Below are 16,779 nucleotides of genomic sequence, written 5' to 3' on the forward strand. Positions count from 1 at the left end.
TTTACAGACAACTCTCAGAGTTAAATTAACACTCGGGACTTGAGCTGCGCATAAGAATGTGAATTTAAACATGTCGCCAAAAGACCAAAACCATTGTCTATATCTGCCTGACTTCGTCTGTGAGCTTTCACATCATCTCTCTAGAGTACCTACAAGAACATGCAGTGAGCTTTAAAATTCCTGCTCAGTGGTCATCACACCAGGCCCCTCAGAGCTACAGGGAATCACAATGATTGTTCTCCAACCGGTACCGCCATCTCCGATTCCACTCCACAGATATGAACCGGGACCCACGGCACTCATTTAGCACTAGACCTTGTAGCTCTCTGGGGCCAGGGTTGGGAGCCCGCCCCCGCAGCTGTTTGGGCCATTCTGCGTGGCTACATGCACCCATGACTCTGAGCAGAAGAAAGCGGAGGGAAGACGGGGGCTGGGGGTGTAGACGGAGCACCATCCAGTCCATTAGAGCAAACTCACTTTTGTCCAACCTGTCTGCGAGGCGGGCGCGCACGATGGCGCCGGCACCCAGGCCTGGGTCTTGTTGTAGCTCAGGGGACTCCTGTCTAATGGTGGTCAACACTAACTGTTCTGTGGGAACCAGATAGAAGCCGACACGGGAGAAAACAACACACACAAGACAGGAAGTCAGTAACACAGCCAAACACACGCACAGAACACTTGTGGGTAAACATCCACACTGTGAATGCATGAGTGTAATGTGCGCGCGCGCGTGTGTGTGTGTGTGTGTGTGTGTGTGTGTGTGTGTGTGTGTGTGTGTGTGTGTGCGCGCATGTGTGTGTGCGTGCTTTGTGCTGAGTGAAGTGTGATTTTACATTGTTGGTTAACCCCATGTGTGGAGGAGAGAGGTTCAATGGTTTCCTGTCCTGACCATAGGTCCTGACCAAAGTGCCTCAATGTCAATGTTATCCTTGTCCAAGAGTGCTCCCTTGTGGCTATTTAATGTAATTGCACCTAATATTCAGGAAAGACATCATTGGCTGCAGTTGTTTACCTCAATTTCCCAAACAGCTTAGCAGCCATGACAACCTGTCAACACGTAAACTGCAGGCCACAATTGCCCACACTGAGACTAAAGGTGTAGTTATTTTTGACAGAATCATTCGGCACAATGTCTAACCCAGTTAGCTCACAAAACTAAATTATATATCATATTACATCATGAATACAAGATGTATGTGATTGCCGTTTCCTCTACAGAATGATTGATTACATCTTAAATTCGTAATGTGTGTGTGTGTGTGTGTGTGTGTGTGTGTGTGTGTGTGTGACTGTGTGTGTGACTGTGTGTGTGTGTGTGTGTGACAGATTGGTGGCTGTAGACGTCACTGACTCCACAAGGGATGATAATTATACCAGAGAACGAAGAGTTCAGACTCCAAGAGATTACAGACAACAACACACCATGGAGAGGCTGATGGCATGAACGACCAACTGGCACTCATGCCGGAATGCTTCCCATTCCATTTGCTTTACATTGGAGGGAGACGTAGCAGGGAGTCCCTGGAAATGTATTCTCTGGGCCAAATGGATTCTTAGGTTTTTAGACCACTGTCTAGCTTTAATCTAAAAATATGCATTACGCTCTTACTGGTGAGTGTGTGTCAGCACCTCTAAATGTATAGTGACCCAGTCTGCCTCATAAACACATCGACTCCCATGACTTAGGACTATGCTAAAACAAACATATGGCAATGCGTTTTTAGGAGACGGAAAGCAGGTTGGAGTTTATTCATTCCAATGAGAGTGAATGTGAAGTGAACACAGCTTCTGAACCTTCTTTAGCCCCATGGTCACTGAACTAAATATTGGACCGAATCACCATAAGCCACACAATATTCCCAAGATTTTCATACTAAAATAAAAAAATATATTTTTTTCTTTCAGAGAGACAAAAGGTTACACAGTATAGCTTTAACTTTAAAGTGAGTTTGTCCAGCCGCAATTTTTGTAGATAAACAACAGACTAGCACTGCCCTCTAGATGGAATTGACAGGTACCAGTCATCATTGGTTGAAATGTATTAATATTTTTGTATTTCAACCAATGATGACTGGTACCTGTCAAAAATGTAAAAAAACAAACAAACACATGAAACACATTTCAGCTGGTCTTTGATTTCAGTATGGCATTACAATTTGAGACAAAATCCAATAAAAATAATCCTGATTCTGAAATCAACTTGCAGAGACTTAAAACTCACTCGAGACACACTCAAATTCCGTGAATATTTGTTGTCGTGCTTCCGTTGTCTAGGGAACCGCTTGGGCTTTAGTCCATCTGTTAAATACTGATATTCACAAACACTGAAACAGAATAAACGTTGACCCATTTCGAATATTTGTGTTGTCAAGTGTGAAAAGGTACATATTTTAATGCATTTTAGAAAGTGCATATTGATTTGAAAGGTTTATAGGCAAGAATAGACACACAAGCCCTAGATTGATTTATGAACTAAATTCAAACGTCCACTTCACACTAACTCAATTATTCAGTTTGTAACACTTAATGTCTAGTTAGGAGAAACAGAAAAATAAAAGCCATTAGTGGCTAACAGTAGCCTGGGCCTACAGTATGTTTCTGTTCAAAGGCTGAAGGAATAGACAATGACTGTATTGAGCATTCACAGTCCTTTAAGTGCATCCATGAGCATGGCATGTGTAGGCATCAGCAAGCTTACAGTGAGTTACAAAGTAATAGACATGAAAAAGATCCCCCACCCATTGAATGAGAAGCAGGAAACAATATTGTATTAACTTGTCAGGCTAGAAACTCTCAATGCCTGGAGAAAGTGGTCCAGTTGGCGCTCATCTCAGCTCATTCTCAACTATATGTCTTTCTATATATTTCTGGAATCGGCTGGAGGCGCACGCACACACACGCACACACACACACACACACACACACACACACACACACACACACACACACAACATCAACAACAACAAACAATGAATCCTATGTGCCCATTGAAAAGCCACACTACCAGCTGCACGTGCAGCTCCGTTCCAGGACAATCCAATCCAATGGCCTGGCCTGACTAAAGCAGCAGGCTCACCATTTGTCACATCATCATATCTCCTGTTCTGCCACCTTATGTTTACAGTTCTGTCCCAATCATCTTCCTTAGCTGAAAAGCAGTGTATTCATTACTATTCAAGCTACAATGCTTGGAATCATGGAAGGTTTCATGGCTTTTGCCTCCTCACCTCAGTTTGCATTGTCTGCCAAAATCTACTTGATTTAGGGATACAAATGCATGCGGTACATATGAATACACTCAATACAGTATGGCTTTGCTTGAATCCTGACAGCAGATTGCTGGGCTCTCTCATGACCTCCACAGGTGAAGCTTAGAATAAAGGGCACTCTAAACAGTCACATGGTTTTTAAGTCGTTGGTAGGCGTTGGTAATGAGCTTGACTTGGTGATGTTTTATAGGCAAAAATATAAAAATGTATGTCCATCACTAAGCAGGTCATGAAATGTGAGTGTGTGTGTGTGTGTGTGTGTGTGTGTGTGTGTGTGTGTGTGTGTGTGTGTGTGTGTGTGTGTGTGTGTGTGTGTGTGTGTGTGTGTGTGTGTGTGTGTGTGTGTGTGTGTGTGTGTGTGTGTGTAGTACACAAACACACACACACACATACAGTGACACACACAAACACACACACACACACACACACACGAGCTATAACAATGGGCCAAATAATTAGGCTCCCAACGGGAACGACTTCAGTAGCGTACTACATTGACCTTCATATAAAGGCTACTTTGAAAACAAGAACACAACACAGTGCCTTTCTTGAGGCACCTGCATGCCGTTGTCCCTCGCATCCAAAACCGAGACCCGGGTGCCAAAACACCCAGGCTTGTACGCCCCCATGCTGGGACGAGAGGAGCTACACCGCTCCCGTCCGTGCCGCAGTCCCCCACCATCCCAAATTCCGTTATTCATTCCAAACACAACCGCGCACCTGTGTGGCTGGGACATATAGGGCCTCATAAATATCCCCGCATCTTACGACTCCGCAAAACAATGTAGCCTAGCTTACTACTGGGATGAATGAATCGACAAGTGGGCTAGAATGGTCAGCAGCGAGACGCTGTCACGTCGGGCGTCGACGCTACTTGGGGTGAACACTTGACCCCTAAATGAGAACAAGATTATTAAGCTTACCCTCGCTGTGTATCTTCTTCCCTCTTCGGTTGAAATACATCCTGCTGGTAAACGGGTCTCTGACAGGCTGGAATATGGACACCGGAGAGATGGCATGCTCATGGCTCGCAGACACAGCAGGGGGACGCGGGCCTGGGACAGAGCTGCGTTCGCTGGTGAAGGATCATTATTGTCGGGGGAACCGGAGAGGTTGTTTGTGGCAGGGCTGAGGGGCTGTATTTGACGTCGACTCGGCCTGCTCACTGTCAACGCCGTCTGCACGCTTCGACTAATGACAGGCGTGCGCGCCCCCGCCTGTCTATGCCATATGGCTGCTACTGGCGCCGCGGCGCGCACGGTATAGATCAAAACAGGTTTAAAGCAGTTTACATATGGATATGTCTGCTCCCAGGAAAAAAAATATTTAGTACAATTTAGTATTTTGTACTAAATAAATAAAATCCTGGGAGCAGACACAGTGTGTGCGGACAGCCCTTCCTTTTCACACATATATATATATATATATATATATATATATATATAATATATATATATATATATATATAATTTTTTTCTCCAGCACCTGTAGAATTTCTGGAGATGTGCGAGCTTCTTTTTGGATCCTATCTCTACATATGACTCTAGTCTGTTGGCTGACAGATATTTTAGAAATAATTTTAAACAGAAGTTATTATGGGCCACATTAAGGGCCACATTCACAAAATAACAGAAAATCTGAAATACAAATTATCAGTGACTCAGTAAGTGACTTCTCAAAATTGTATTATTTCATGCCCTTTTCATATTTTCTAATGTCCACTAGAGGTCTGTCTTGCTCTTTGTTTGTTCACTCAATGAGTGCAATCTATCTGTGAATTATAGCCTAGCTGTTGTGTTTCTGTTTCCAACACAACGTCCATGTCTTATAGACAATAAAGAAGAAATAAAATAATTGAAACAATACATTTTTGATTTCTTAAAAAAGGAAATGGGAAAATAGGGCTTAATGTGGCAGAACAGAGGACAGTTTCACATTCTTCTGTGCTTTTGGTGCCATGACAATGATGACATGACTGGAATTAATGCAGATTAAATGTTTGTGTCAGAGATTATGATCAGATTCTTTAAAACATGGATCTTCATTGTTTTTCAGTGACAGCTAGGCCTACATATTGTATAAGAAATGTGTTGCAGAGTTCAATTAGTTTAATAACTTGACAGCACTGTCGTCAGTGTTGTGTAATTGTTTTGTTTACACATCTTTTCTATATTCATATGTTGGATTAATGTAATTGTGTATTATCAGACCACAACTTAAACCCTCAATACACAATTCATCAGCTTATACATTTTTAGAAAGACAATTCTTTGTTTTATACAATATATTTAGTTTGTGGGGTCATTGTGTTAGAACAAAAGGAATAATCCAAAATGTGTATTGCCAGTTTGCCACTCTCTGGGACCCACATTTCAAAGTACAAATGTGTACATTTGAACATAAAAAGATTAAGATATCTGCACGAACAATGAACAAAGAGTGTCCCCTATTGGACAGAATAAAACAAAATGACACCAAACCTATATAAGTATAACAAACACTAGCTACACTATGGAGGAAATTATTGTTTGAGAGGGTTATTTTTTAATTTCATTTTAGATGCTTCACAAGTGCATCAAGCATGCAAAGGATGCACTGACCCAAGAGGTGTAGAAGATGGGGGTGTCAGTGAGGGGGAAAAAGGCCCCACATTTCTCTACCATGGAAACGAGGTTAGGGCCCACGTATGGAAGCACAGCCAAGCAGCAGTGGCACGGTGGCAGAAAGAACAGCTTGGAGGATGCAGAACAAACATCCAGACCTTATTCCAGTACTGGAGACAAGTTACCAAGTACGGCTTCCCACCATGAAAAGTACCCACTGCTGCAAAATTCCTGGGCTCCTTGCACCAGTGTGGATAGTGAGAAACTGTTCAGTGCCCTCCAACATTGTTGATGCCAACGACGTCGAGTCTGTGGGGGCTATGGGGCTGTAGCCCCCATGAAGAATTAAATAGCCCCTTTTAGCCCCCATGAAGATTTTCGTGGACATTTTATATTAACATTACAGATTTTCTGGGAATTATTGACCCTCTGTGACTCCGTCGCAAAATTCCGAAAATGTGAACCTCTCCGCAGGCTGTTCAGAGGTGTTAAAAGTACTCAAATGCTAATCAGGTTTCTTTTGTTTTCACCTAGCCGCAGGTATTATATGCCTACAGTACAGTGCCCATAGGCGGCGGGTGTGTAAGGCTAGGGAAGGCTTAGCCTTCCCAAAAATTATGCTGGGTATTTTTTTAAATATATATAATATATGTGCGCAGCATTATATAGAAGGCTATTGTGTGTGTAGTGTGTGTGTGTGTGTGTGTGTGTGTTGTTGCTGCTCCCTGGTGATCGGGTAGGTAGGCTATACAGCAACTGGCCTAATCAGCATATGATTGGCTACTATTGGTATGTCTGTAAACCTCGTCCGCTTCCAGTCGCTTTGTAGCAAACAGTAGCGCGCGCTGGTTTGTTTTGGGAAACAGCAAAACGCAAAATGTATTTTCCAAGGCAAAGATAAAGTAATTCAGAAGAAGAAGCTATGACTCGGCTGTCAGAACTCAGCACCACCACCAGTGCCCGCACGGTTCACACCACTGCAGCAACACTGACACGTTCAGCGGAGTGACTGCTGTCTCTGTGCCGTCTGTGAAGAGCCATGAGCCGCGACTCCCGGGAGGGGCAGCAACACCGCCGGGTAATCTACACAGACTATAGTGAGACTAAACACACTGACTCTAGAAAAGACCCATATCGTCCAAAATAGGCTAATCAGTCGTTGTCTGTGTATAGGCTAATTAATTGGTAAAAGTACGCTAAATAACTCATTTTTAGACCATTTGGGAAATAAATAAATCCGCAGCGGCGCGATCTAAGGGTAATGGACACATAACGGACACCCGGGTATAAATGCAATAATTTATTAACAAGAAAATAATGAATATTTACAGATATATGACATGTTAAAGAAATCTGTCGGTGAGCACTTATAACATAGTTGAAACAACAATAATGAGACAGACACAATTCAGAGTTTCAGAGTATTGGAATAGAATGTATTCGAATACGGAGACAGCAGTGACGCGTTACAATGGAACACCGTACTGACTCAACACATCTCAGTCAGGCTTTAGCTTAAATACATTATTACCCCCCCCCCAGGGGTGGGTGGGTCTTGTATACATGACATCAGAAGACCCCTTCAGAACCACACATGTCACAGGTCACAGACAACAGCTTCTCATGGCTTGGTTTATGACGTCCTTAAATGTACAAGCATTCCACATTTCCTTGACATTTCCCCCATTTATTCATTTAAGAACTCAAAACCAATATCACAACTCTCCGGACGTAGAAGTAGGCGAAACGACCCTGAAATCACATATCAGGTAAAAAAATTCCTACAAGGCTCTCTTTAAGTCTATCAGAGCAACCGCCCTCAGGCCTACGTTACACAGCGTCACCACAGTTTTATAACAACAAACAAGGCGAAGCCGTCCGCTCAGAACTGTCCACCTGCACACTTGACAGTGTGCTGCAGGCGTCACGTGGTTAAAACTGCACAGAGCAATCCAAACCGGCAGTCTTGTAGCTCCTGCACAGGGCTCAAACACAAAGCACTAGGCTATTGCACATCTCATCCACAAGCTCAGCTTGCAGATTGGCCATCTTGACAGAACAGCTGCAAACGTCACAGCTTTCCAAAGACCGGAAATTGTCACCGCACAGGTGACGCAGCATCATTCTTCTGAAGCACATTCAGAGTCCAGAGTGCCAACAGCACTTATATCCCTCATTTAGGAAACCAGCGTGGAGACGTTCGCGGATAGCAGACTAGCCACGCAACAGCTGTAGTGAGTCTACAGTCCACCTGCTTGCTGGCAATATAGCCTGGTTGTGATATGTAGATGTGATTGATATATATATATATATATTTTTTTTAAGTCATTCTATAACAACACAAAGTAATTGAATTTATTTTATGTATTAATTGTATTTTATATATTACTATGTTATTACTAATTTTATGTATAACTATATTACTAATTGTATTTATTTGATGTATTACTATGTTATTACTAATTTTACTTCATGCATTACAAATAGTATTTGTTTTATGTATTACTGTTATTACTCATTTTATTTTTTATGCATTTATTTATTTTATGTATTACTGTTATTACTCATTTTATGCATTACTATATTGATAATTTAATTTATTTTATGTATTATTGTCTATATTACTAATTATATTTATTTTATCCATTACTATGCTATTACTAATTTTAATTTACTTTTATTTTACTATTTTAATTTACTTTTATTTTACTATTTTAATTTACTTTTATTTTACTATAATCTATTTTTTTATCGTTCGTTTTATCCATTTATTTATATTATTATCTAGTTATTTATATTGGTTTATTATTTTATTGTTTAGAGCCCTGATTGATCACATCTACATATCACCACTACCAGTCAGGATCTGAGTGACTCAGAACCCTGGTGACCTCCAGATGGAGCCACACAGGAGACCAGCAACGTCCTAAAGAAAAGAAAGAAATGCTCATTACTACTTTGTTCATAAAACAATATTGATTGAAATATTTATTAACAGTTTGCAGAATTACAGTACATGTCAAGCACAAACTCAATACAAAGACTGTTAACTGCAAGTGGACGACCCAATTAAGCATTACACTTGTTTACAAGAGGGTCCACCATGTTCAATTCTTCAAAACATTTAGAGACGTACAAAGACACTTCTATATAGTCAAAGAACAGAACAGGAATTCATCATAAAGGAGGTAAAAAGGGAAAATAAACGTATACAGTGAGGGGAAAAAGGGAGTCAAGGGATTCACATGTCTTAATGACTGTTGGTAGGGCGTTCCACATTTTGGTGGCATAGGAGTGAAAATAATTTAGTCCCTTGTTTGTGCCGAATCTGGGTTGTACATGGTTCGTTGCACTCCCTCTGGTGTTGTGGGTGTGGACTTCGTTAACATAAAGGAAGTATCTAGACAGGTACATGGGTATCTTGGTGGTGTATCGAATCTTGTGGACCAGACCCATTGCAAGATGCTGTACTCTGTCGTCGACCCTAAGCCATTCCAGCCTGTCAAAGTGGGCAGGAGTGAGGTAGGTTCGGGGGGTGAGGCCAAGTAGGAGCCTGACCAGTTTGTTTTGGGAGGTCTGGAGCCTAGTTTTAAGGGCCTTTGAGGTGCTGTGGTACCAGGAGGTGCATGCATAGTCAAAGAAACCTTGTACGAGGACTCCTGTTAAGGTCTTCAAGGTGTTTTTGTTGACCAGTGAGGAGATCCTGTAAAGGAATCTTGTTCTTTGGTTGACTTTTTTGATTACGTTGGTGGCCATTTTATCACAGGAAAGATTAGCCTCCAGGATGGAACCTAGGTAGGTAATTTCATCTTTACGTGTGATAACATTGTCACCAACTCTAACCAAGAAGCCATTTGCCTTGCTGAGATTACTATTAGATCCAAAGAGAATGGATTCAGTTTTTCCCAGGTGTAAAGATAGTTTGTTATCAGCGAGCCAGGTGCAGATTCTACCGAGTTCAGAGCTGAGGGCCTTTTCAACCTGCAGTTTGTTCCTGTCCGAGACTAGCAGTGCCGAGTCATCTGTGAACAGGAACAAGTTGCAGTCACAAGCTGATGTCATGTCATGATCATAGTGTGTGTGCGTGTGTTGTATAGTTACCTTGCTGTGATGTAACTCCAAAGGTGATCAGAAATAGTTGCTCCATCGGCTAGAAACGTGCTCTTCACCGGCATGATGATCTTGTTCCTAAAAAAAGTCTATAGTCAACCCTAACTGATTACAGAACATGATATAAAAAAACACAACTAGAAGGATTTAGGCCTGTCACAATTACCTAATCGCCAAGTATTTGAGATACTTTTTTTAGAGATTAGTCATAATCGTCTCCATGTTGAAAATGTTCATATATTGTCAAACATTTTAAAGAAATAATGGAAGCAACCGATCTACAAGCTCTAAACGTGTCACTTTGTAATTTTCTTCTCTTGTATAAAGTTGTTGAATTATGCCATGTGCAGCTTTTTGTTTACAAAGCCTACAAAAGCCAAAGTTTTATTTAGAATGTTATGTTATGACGCAATTAAATTGTTACTAGTAATTTATTTGAGAAACAATTAAATCGGCCATTATAAAACCTCAAATTCCGACAGGCCTAAACGGGTTCCAGTGATGTCTACCGAACCTTCCAGCTCCATCCGAGCCTCCCAGCGACCCAGAAGTCCTCAGCGGAAACACCCAGGGAAAGCTTCGGATCTCTGGCATCGGCTGAGATCTCCATTCTAACAAAGAACGAAAGACAGACAGACAGACACACACGCACCCCAAATTAGCTTTGCTGTGTGTGTGGGTGTGTGTCCTGTCACAACATACACATGCACTTACAGTAACGTTTAAGAATAGGGATTGACCGATTATCGGCAACGGACGATTATTGGCTTTTTACTATAAAGCCTATAAAAAAGCCCCAACCCTAAAGCGGTTCGTACTGTCGAGTTCCTCACCGAAGCGGTTCGTATGTGTTGAGTTCCTCTCCGAAGTCCTCCAGCGTCTACCCAGATCTCCGCCCTCTGTCCTCCCATCCATCCAGGCCCAGGTCCGAAGTCCTCCAGCGTCTACACAGATCTCCGTCCTCTGTCCTCCCATCCATCCAGGCCCAGGTCGGAAGTCCTCCAGCGTCTACCCAGATCTCCGTCCTCTGTCCTCCCATCCATCCAGGCCCAGGTCCGAAGTCCTCCAGCGTCTACCCAGATCTCCGTCCTCCCATCCATCCATGGACAGACCTGCAGATCTCTAGAGGCTCCAGCTGCGTCTACTGCCATTTCCATCCTGAGAGAGAAAGAAGAAAGCATTAGCTCTACAAGCTCACAACACGTTGCAACGCGGTGTGAGCTTGTAGATCTGCTATTTTTGCTGAACGCTCCCTCAGAATAGGGATGCTGGGGTTGAAGTGGTAGTGTCATTAAGACTTTGATTAGCTTGGAAGGCTGACAGACATTCAACCACAGTGCCACTAGAGGGCATCAACACATGTACAGTCCTCAACATCTTTTGTCATTTTTTATTCAAGTGCTTCTAAAAGCAGATGAGATATTGACTCTCAAACTATTGTGCATTTATTATTTGTCATTTAGATTTATCATAAAATATTTAAAACATTTGGATGACTGTAGTAAATGCCATTCTTCGTGCCATAACAGTACAAAAGCAGTTATCCATCCTCAGAAACAAGCCATAACTATTCCTACTCACAGCTCATCAGAGTCCTCTGAGGAAGCCCCCGGGGGGGGGAGCTTTGGAACGGATCTCTGTCCGGGAACATCAGCTCGTCTATCGATATCTCCATTCTAACAAAGAAAGAAAAGAAAAAAAACACACCAAATTAGCTTTGCTCTGTGTGTGCGTGTGTGTGTGTGTGTGTGTGCGTGTACCCTGTCCAGCAGTGGCGTTCCAGCGACGTCTACCCAGATCTCCGTCCTCCCATCCATCCATGGACAGACCTGCAGATCTCTAGAGGCTTCAGCTGCGTCTGCCATTTCCATCCTGAGAGAGAAAGAAGAAAGCATTAGCTCTACAAGCTCACAACACGTTGCAACGCGGTGTGAGCTTGTAGATCTGCTATTTTTTGCTGAACGCTCCCCCCAGAATAGGGATGCTGGGGTTTTAAGACTTTGATTAGCTTGGAAGGCTGACAGACATTCAACCACAGTGCCACTAGGAGGCATCAACACATGTACAGTCCTCAACATCTTTTGTCATTTTTTATTCAAGTGCTTCTAAAAGCAGATGAGATATTGACTCTCAAACTATTGTGCAGAGTCATTTAGATTTATCATAAAATATTTAAAACATTTGGATGACTGTAGTAAATGATGCCATTCTTCGTGCCATAACAGTACAAAAGCAGTTATCCATCCTCAGAAACAAGAAAGAACTATTCCTACTCACAGCTCATCAGAGTCCTCTGAGGAAGCCCCCGGGGGGGGGGGGGAGCTTTGGAACGGATCTCTGTCCGGGAACATCAGCTCGTCTATCGATATCTCCATTCTAACAAAGAAAGAAAAGGAAAAAAACACACCAAATTAGCTTTGCTCTGTGTGTGCGTGTGTGTGTGTGTGTGTGCGTGTACCCTGTCCAGCAGTGGCGTTCCAGCGACGTCTACCCAGATCTCCGTCCTCCCATCCATCCATGGACAGACCTGCAGATCTCTAGAGGCTTCAGCTGCGTCTGCCATTTCCATCCTGAGAGAGAAAGAAGAAAGCATTAGCTCTACAAGCTCACAACACGTTGCAACGCGGTGTGAGCTTGTAGATCTGCTATTTTTTGCTGAACGCTCCCCCCAGAATAGGGATGCTGGGGTTTTAAGACTTTGATTAGCTTGGAAGGCTGACAGACATTCAACCACAGTGCCACTAGGAGGCATCAATACATGTACAGTCCTCAACATCTTTTGTCATTTTTTATTCAAGTGCTTCTAAAAGCAGATGAGATATTGACTCTCAAACTATTGTGCAGAGTCATTTAGATTTATCATAAAATATTTAAAACATTTGGATGACTGTAGTAAATGATGCCATTCTTCGTGCCATAACAGTACAAAAGCAGTTATCCATCCTCAGAAACAAGAAAGAACTATTCCTACTCACAGCTCATCAGAGTCCTCTGAGGAAGCCCCCGGGGGGGGGAGCTTTGGAACGGATCTCTGTCCGGGAACATCAGCTCGTCTATCGATATCTCCATTCTAACAAAGAAAGAAAAGAAAAAAAACACACCAAATTAGCTTTGCTCTGTGTGTGCATGTGTGTGCGTGTACCCTGTCCAGCAGTGGCCGTCGGGAGTCGAACCCGCAGCACGCCGTCCGGCTGGCTTGGCAGCATAGGTGCCCAGACAGTTGAGCTAACCGTCCGGGCCACACTTAAATATTTAATTGCAATTTATTAGAGCGACAATAATCGTCCAGTAAAAAGAAACCTCATAATCGTGAAAGGCCGGTTCTTACTGTGCGGTTCCTCACCGGGCAGGCCCAGGTCCGAAGTCCTCCGGCATCTACACAGATCTCCGTCCTAAGAAAGAAAGAAATAAAGACTACATTAGCTTTTGTTGAGCTGCATATTCAAAACCACTTAAACCCTCTATAGATTTGATAAAACAGACCTTTAAAGAGAGCATTTGGTATATGCTCCGATTTCACTCTACACAAATTGATTTGCCAAACATAGCAGATCTACAAGCTCACAACACGTCGCAATGCGGTGTGAGCTTGTAGATCTGCTAATTTGGCTGAACGCTCCCCCCAGAATAGAGATGCTGGGGTTGAAGTGGTTAAAAAAAAGTGTCATTAAGACTTTGATTAGCTTGGAGAGCTGACAGACATTCAACCAGTGCCACTAGGAGGAATCATACTGCCATGCTATACTTCGTACCATAACAGTACAACAGATATCCATCCCAACAAGAAATATTCCTACTCACAGCTCATCAGAAGTCCTCAGAGGAAACGCCCGGGAGGGAAGCTTTGGAACGGATCTCTGTCCTTCCACGACGTCTACCACGACCCATCCACCCTAAGAAAGAAAGAACGAAAGATTAATTTAAGTGACCAAGAGCCAGATATATGTACATTGTGTCCTTTCACATCATACACAAAATGTATAGAGAACATTTAAAACAGAAGCAGACCATACCACTCGCAGTAATAGAAAAGTCTAAGTGGTTTCTTACTTTGAGCCGCCTTCAGAGCCCCCCATGCAGATTCATCCATGGACAGCGAGAAATGCAGATGTCCACCTGTAGGGGCTCCGGTTGAGCCTCGCAGCATCTGGAATGAAGACATGGTGGTTATAGTCTATGAATGGCTTTGCACATCACTCACTTGTTGCTGCTGCCAATAGGAATTTGTGATGTCTGTGTGGCGACAATTGCTGTGTGTCTGTTTTTTTATAATACATACAATTTATATAGCACTTTTCAAGGTACCCAAAGTTGCTTCACAAAACAGTAAAAACAAATTTATTTGAAAATAAACTAGATTAAAAAGGTTCAAAACTAGAATTTTTTGGCATGTTTGTGAAGCTTTTCGGTTCCACACCAGTAACTGCTGTTCAACACTAACAGCTACATCCATGACCTCCCTGCAACAACATCAATGAAGTATGGCTATGCAGACGACCCGAGTACTGTGTCCCATGTCAAGAAGCTGGATGCTGCCCTCAACACCGGATGGGCCACCCCAAACAAACTGCCTGCCTGTTCTCGCTGGAATCACTCCAACAGAGGTCAGACGAGAAGCAGCCACGCTGGCCCTCACCGGGAAGGCACAGCTGAGTGAATCCCAGCCATCTCCTCCACAAGGTCGTCAGAGACACCACAGCACACGTGCCTCAAGTCACGGTGCCCTTTGCCACAACACACACACACACACACACACACCAAGTCACGGCGACCTTTGCCACAGCACACGTGCCTCAAGTCACTGTGCCCCTTTGCCACACAGGCCCAGGAACTGCTCCACACAACACCAGCTGACACCTCCAAGGCATCCTGGGTGAAGGCAAGACAGAGGGACCAGTGGAATACATTGAGGACCCCAAATATGTTCTTTGCCAGCACCTCCCCTGCAGAAGTGGGACATCTCGGACAGTGCCCACTGTGAATGCGAGGATCCACTACAGACTGTGGAACACGTAATGACCATTTGCCCCAAATACCGGACACCGAATGGTGATCGTGGCTTAGGTGACCTAGACAATGACACATTGTACTGGCTTGCTGCAACAGAGCTGAAGTTCTATGGACATACGGCAGAAGATGTTTAAGAAACTTATTTTTTGTAATTTCTTCATTTTTTCGGCAAACCTTTGTGGCATTTAATTTATGGAACATGTGGATGTTTCTTTATTTATTGGTGAAGTTTTAGTGCCACTTGTGGCATTCTTTGAAATGTATTGACACGTTTGATATATGTTTTTGTTAGGGATGTCCGATATTATCGGCCGATAAGGCATTAAAAATTAATAACCCTAACCCTTAATTTTACTTTATTTATTCTTTTACATTAAAAACATCTATACAAGCTCACAATACAATAAGACACATGTGAGCTTGTGAGAGATTAGATCATTTTAGATGAGACATTTTGCATGAGTCATTATTAATAATTACTTTTGGTATTTTAAGTACATTTTATACCAAAACCTTTGTACCTTTACTCGAGTACATGTTGAATTGTAACGGAGTATTTCTATATTGCAGTATTGCCTACTTTTATTTAAGTAAAAAGTTTGAGTTATGTTTCCACCACTGGAAAAAGCCTGCATATCGGTATCTGTTGATATCGGCAATTAGGAGTTGGACAATATCCAACACTGACTGTCGGACATCCCTTGATTTGTGTGATTTTTGTGGAGCTTTTAGTGAGTTTGTGGCATTTTGTGCAGCTTTTGTTTGTTTGTTTTGTGAACGACCAAAGAGCACACCCAGTATGTATCACAAGGCTATTCCACCAGTCATCTACATCTCATAAGCGGCCATGAACTAAACACCACAGATATCACAATTTGACTTTGGCAGCAGCAAGAAACGACTGATATGCAAAGCTCTTCAGCCATGCTTCTCTCTATACAAACACTCATAATGTCCACATGGACATCTTAGCTGTCAGGATGGGGTGGTTCACACAGGAGACCAGGTTCAGTGTTCTAGCAGCATCTACGGTCATCTCCATCTACATTAGAAAGAAAGAAAGACATCAGAAGCTGACCATATCACTCACAGTAATAGAAACATTTTAAAAGGATCTCTGGCTAATAAGACAAATATTCCTTAACATTATACTTGCCATCTATAACTAAAATATAAACCAGTTAAATATTTTATTTCTTTCATATAATCTTTTACTACATAGGAACTGTTCCCGTCGCAGGTTTATGATGTCCATGTGTGGTCCAGCGCTATGGAATGCACTTGCTAATAAAAAGTACTTAAAATATTGCTTTGATGCTTATATCAATTAAGCTGTTTTTGTATTAGCAAACACACGGACAGGCCTCTTTCATACTGGAGTAGCCTAATTCATCCGCTTCATTTACAGACATCAGTAAAACGTGACGTGACGTCCGTATTTAGAATACAACAGCAGTGCTTATTTTCCAGATCCAAACTTAGCGTTGCACAAAGCTTGCTTAATAGCGACATCAATTCATTCCAATCCACATTAAATGTCGCGCTCTGCGCGTTCATTCATCCGTATGGTATCGCTCATTTCATTAGCTTCAATAGCGTGACACATCCATGGTTAGATCCTTCCAATCGATCCAATTTCAATACTTGTGTCCGTATCAGAGTAAAGATTTCAACTTGAATGTAGGGCCAATATGCCTTTCTTTCTTTTATCACCAGAGATATACGGTTTAACGTGCTCACACTTTGGGACTTGGGCGTCTTGTTGTTTACTCACTTGTAGTCGTTTG

The 16,779-nt window shown here is 42.5% G+C and overlaps 2 protein-coding genes and 1 long non-coding RNA gene across 8 annotated transcripts in view; all 3 read right to left on the reverse strand.

Annotated features, from left to right (window-relative positions):
• atp8a2 (ATPase phospholipid transporting 8A2) overlaps nt 1-4,427 on the reverse strand; it is a 66,561-nt gene extending 62,134 nt beyond the window's left edge. For 4 of the 5 annotated variants that reach the window (XM_080794129.1, XM_080794130.1, XM_080794127.1 and 1 more), the window contains exons 1-2: nt 4,193-4,427; nt 478-588 (exon numbers count right to left, since the gene is read on the reverse strand). In XM_080794129.1, the coding sequence (XP_080650255.1) occupies nt 478-588; nt 4,193-4,232 (151 nt within the window). In that variant the 5' untranslated portion in view covers nt 4,233-4,427. The remainder of the gene's footprint in view (nt 1-477; nt 589-4,192) is intronic. The other variant, XM_080794131.1, reaches the window with a different exon arrangement.
• A 4,132-nt stretch (nt 4,428-8,559) lies between these two features.
• LOC308336281 lies at nt 8,560-10,597 on the reverse strand. The gene is made up of 3 exons (XR_013966141.1): nt 10,497-10,597; nt 9,974-10,060; nt 8,560-8,798 (listed from the first exon to the last, which is right to left on the reverse strand). It is a non-coding gene; the product is annotated as an uncharacterized lncRNA (long non-coding RNA).
• A 249-nt stretch (nt 10,598-10,846) lies between these two features.
• LOC308336280 (uncharacterized protein) lies at nt 10,847-14,490 on the reverse strand. Of its 2 annotated transcripts, XM_080793592.1 has the most exons (9): nt 14,033-14,490; nt 13,784-13,875; nt 13,311-13,374; nt 12,958-13,052; nt 12,441-12,552; nt 12,260-12,358; nt 11,743-11,854; nt 11,564-11,658; nt 10,847-11,140 (listed from the first exon to the last, which is right to left on the reverse strand). In XM_080793592.1, the coding sequence occupies exons 6-9, from the start codon at nt 12,355-12,357 to the stop codon at nt 10,927-10,929; spliced, it is 519 nt and encodes a 172-aa protein (XP_080649718.1). In that variant the 5' UTR covers nt 12,358; nt 12,441-12,552; nt 12,958-13,052; nt 13,311-13,374; nt 13,784-13,875; nt 14,033-14,490; the 3' UTR covers nt 10,847-10,926. The 2 variants fall into 2 exon arrangements, with proteins under 2 accessions (XP_080649718.1, XP_080649719.1); XM_080793593.1 differs by having other exon boundaries at nt 12,260-12,552; nt 13,326-13,374.
• Between the last annotated feature and the right edge of the window lie 2,289 nt (nt 14,491-16,779).

Source organism: Protomyctophum bolini, assembly GCF_963924005.1.
Source record: "Protomyctophum bolini genome assembly, chromosome: 21".
Taxonomy (NCBI): Eukaryota; Metazoa; Chordata; class Actinopteri; order Myctophiformes; family Myctophidae; genus Protomyctophum; species Protomyctophum bolini.

Coding starts and splice junctions, on each gene's coding strand:
- LOC308336280 (XM_080793593.1), bottom strand. CDS start 12,357: ATGGAGATATCGATAGACGAGCTGATGTTCCCGGACAGAGATCCGTTC. Junction 11,659..11,742: donor GAACGCCACTGCTGGACAGG/GTACACGCACAC, acceptor TTTCTTTGTTAG/AATGGAGATATCGATAGACG. Junction 11,141..11,563: donor TCAGAGGACTCTGATGAGCT/GTGAGTAGGAAT, acceptor TTTCTCTCTCAG/GATGGAAATGGCAGTAGACG.